At 43.2% G+C, this 3,526-nt stretch overlaps 1 protein-coding gene across 1 annotated transcript in view; it reads right to left on the bottom strand.

Annotated features, from left to right (window-relative positions):
- SLC9A6 (solute carrier family 9 member A6) overlaps positions 1-3,003 on the bottom strand; it is a 28,537-nt gene extending 25,534 nt beyond the window's left edge. The window contains exons 1-3 of the mRNA XM_019521308.1: positions 2,737-3,003; positions 2,311-2,388; positions 1,347-1,423 (exon numbers count right to left, since the gene is read on the bottom strand). Of these exons, the coding sequence (XP_019376853.1) occupies positions 1,347-1,423; positions 2,311-2,388; positions 2,737-2,988 (407 nt within the window). The 5' untranslated portion in view covers positions 2,989-3,003. The remainder of the gene's footprint in view (positions 1-1,346; positions 1,424-2,310; positions 2,389-2,736) is intronic.
- Between the last annotated feature and the right edge of the window lie 523 nt (positions 3,004-3,526).

The following is a 3,526-nucleotide window of genomic DNA, read 5'->3' as shown; positions in this document are numbered from 1 at the left end:
GGGGGATCTAGTGGCCTGTTACAAACTAGTCAGAGGGGACCAGCAGGTACTGGGGAAGTCCCTGCTCCCCCAAGCACTACCAGGAGTGACCAGGAATAACGGTCAGAAGCTGGCAGAGGGTAGATTCAAACTAGATATCAGGAGGTGCGACTTCACAGTCAGGGTGGCTAGGATCTGGAACCAACTTCCAAGAGAAGTGGTGCTGGCTCCTACCCTGGGGGTCTTTAAGAGGAGGCTAGGTGTACACTTTGCTGGGGTCGTTTGACCCCAGTGCCCTTTTCTGCCATGGCAGGAGGTCGGACTCAATGACCTGCTCAGGTCCCTTCCAACCCTAGAAACTATAAACTATGAAACTCCCCTACTGTCTTGCTTCCGACTGGCATTTTTAAATGTAAAACTGTATTGGCTGTTGCTACTTATGCTCCTATTGTAACCTACTAGCTAAAGGGCATTGCTCTGCTAATCACAGGTTAGATCAGGCACAGCATACAGGGTGGACCTGGGAAGATGTTAGGTGACTGGCTTCTGAAAAGAGAAAATTTACTGTTTACTACAACCGTCTTCCTTTGTAGTAAGGAAGTGGAAGGAGACAACTCCCTCCACTACAGAAAAGGCACACTTCCATAGAGCTTTCAGGCAAAGAAAGTTAAAAAAGAAAGAAAAAAGCTGGGAAAACCTAAATGATTTTGTTTTTAAAGTTACATCTTCTTGTAACAAGTTTCTCCAGTCTGGTCACATTCAAGTACCAGAAGAACAGATCACACCATGGTAGCATTCTGTACTGCTCCTTAAAAACTTTTCAAGCCTTTATTCCCCATGAAGTTTCTCTACAGTTAATACTAAAGCTCTACTTGTAGAAACCCAGCCAAGTCAGTGTAGGCACTATTACAATTCAGGGTTGTATCTTTAAGCTGCATTTTATTTGTCAGACTGCTCTGCTAGTTATTTTATTTATCAATTTTTGCACAATCCTACACATTATGGCTTAAAGTAGTACCTGGTATCGCAAGACCTATGACACTACGGAGAATTTTAAAGTGCGTGTGTGAGAGAGAGAGATCTACATTTACATACACAATTATAATTGTATATATAAAATTAAACTCACTGCAGTTACGGAAAGATACCAAGTCAAGACACACATTGATCTTCACCCACTGTTTAAAGGTAGGGAAATAAATATTCCTATTCCATGCAACGACGGGGCTGAGTGACTTGTCAGAGCTGGGATTAGAACTCGGGTTCAGGTTCTATTTCTAGAATGGGAGTCCCAGCTTCTATTTCACTCCATTTTAAGCCAATGCTGTTTACCATACTGCAAAAGAAAACAGGCTTCCAATACTCACCCTATCATAAGACAGGATATTGCAGTTCCAAGAAAGGCATATGCTAGGATTGAGCCCAGGTTTCTGAAGAAATGCCTCTAGAAGAGAAAGCACACACAGCATTACAGTAGTCTTGCTGTTTTATTTTCAAGTGAGTACATGTGCCAGGGTATATGAATCAATGCAATGTTGGTATTTCATCTAAGATCTCTGGAACAAAGACTACTGTGTGCTAGGTAAAGAGTGATCCATAACTGCGCCCCAGATGCTACTGCAGTGCTACTTGCTGCTAATGGACAAAATGTCTTGCTTTTACCAGGTGGCTTTACTAGCTTGTTCTTGCTGAGTACAGGGGAACTGATGTGCAATACAGAAAGGACATGGTCCAAACAGGCTCATTTTCCTTCATCACACATCAGCATTTCTGAGGCTTGGCTGTTCAGTGAACAGCCTGTTGCCCATGTCTAAAAGGCTGCACATGACCTAATTTTACTTAAGGACTTGTAAACAGTTTCTAACAGCTGCCTCCAGGGGAATTCCTGAGGAAGCTTATGTTCTCCCTCAGTGATCAGTCACACTAAAGCCCCAGTTCCCCTGCCTCTGCTTTTCACAGCCCTTGATAACATGCCACATTAACTCCATACCCACACACAATATGCAAACACACGCAGGAGCCCAAGCTGGCTATGAGTGTCCATTCCAGGCCTTCATCCTTCTGTATGGGATTTCCAGTAACTGATCCTTTGTACTCGCTGTGCTTTAGGGAAGTCTGTAGGCTGAAACACTAGAGAGTTTAAAGCTAACAAAATTCCCTTCTGTATGCACCACACTAGGCTCTGATACTGTGCAGTGGTTATTCTAGAGATAATTACAACAGAATATGGTATCACATACTGTAAACGTGGCCTGCTGACCTTGGCACTATATTGCTGTACTCTAAGAACTAACACTCTAAAATGCTGGGAACTTTAAAATGAAAACTTACCCTTTTTAAGCTGTATCCTGCATAAAATATAATTGGAGGGAGCAAGATATTGAAAAATACTTCAGGGTCAAATGTCACCTGTTGAAAAAAAGCCAAAGGTGGAATTGGTATTTGAGAGACAAAAAGGTAGAAGCAACAGTCAACTTTATATGTATTAAGAGACATTTCAGCCCAAAAGCTTTGTGAACAGACAAGAATCTAACATGAAAATGCAATCATTTGTTGCAAAAAGTACAAATTCAAATTAGTTCCTGTAATTTCAATATATTAAATGTTCCGAATCACATTTTACCTGGATCCTGCCCCCACTGAAGTTAAAAGCAAAATGCTTACTGATTCAAAATGGTGCAGGATTTGGCCCAAACTGTCTCCGACCTTCTGACAAGAGTCAGGCCATGCACAGACTGCAGATGCCAAACAGCTTACCTTTCTCAGCATTTCATTATCCTGGACATTATTGAGCTCCTGGGGACTGATCTCGCCTTTCAGGGTGTACTCATAATACTTCCCACTGACATTCACTAACAGCGTGGCCGGGCTGGTCTGCACTTGGCAACTTAGGGTCACATTGTTAATGTCACTGGGAACATGGATTCCGTAGCGAAGGATGACACCCACCAGGACACCTGAAAATAAAGGCAGTGTCAGCAGTGCAACTTGCCTACACTGCAGGCTCATTGGGGCAGGGACTGCCTCTTTGTTCGGTGCCAGTACAGCACCTACCGGTCTATGCCAGGGGCTTGTATGTGCCACAACAATACAAAGCACCTGTCAGTATTCACCATCTAAATTCTCCCAAGAAACACGGAAAATACCTGCTGCTCCCTCTACAACACACAGTACAAATATATGATTCTGAACTTCACCCTGGCGGCTTGTCACACCTCACATACAAACACTGCAAATGTGTGAAACATGTCACTTTCTCCATGAGCAGAATTTGAATGTCCCAAGATGCAGTTAATACAGGTAGGAAAATACCTTCCTTGGGTGTTGCTGGACATTGCTCTGACTTTATTGGAAGCTCTCAGGCATGAAATCCTCTACATCACACAATAAAAGCCTCACAAAGGTTGGGGGAGAGATTTGCAGTAATCACCACCCCTTTCTGTTAGGGTGTGAGGAACACTTCTCTATGGCAGGGAGGCATGGTGACAGTTCTGGAGGACTTGCAGACTTGTACATGGGGTAAAAAAACACAAACCTCTCTCAAGTT

The sequence above is a fragment of the Gavialis gangeticus genome, unplaced genomic scaffold (assembly GCF_001723915.1).
Source record: "Gavialis gangeticus isolate Ggan-Ray unplaced genomic scaffold, GavGan_comp1, whole genome shotgun sequence".
In the NCBI taxonomy this organism is placed as follows: Eukaryota; Metazoa; Chordata; order Crocodylia; family Gavialidae; genus Gavialis; species Gavialis gangeticus.
The sequence above is the reverse complement of the archived record's forward strand: the minus strand, read 5'-3'. Positions and strand labels throughout refer to the sequence as shown.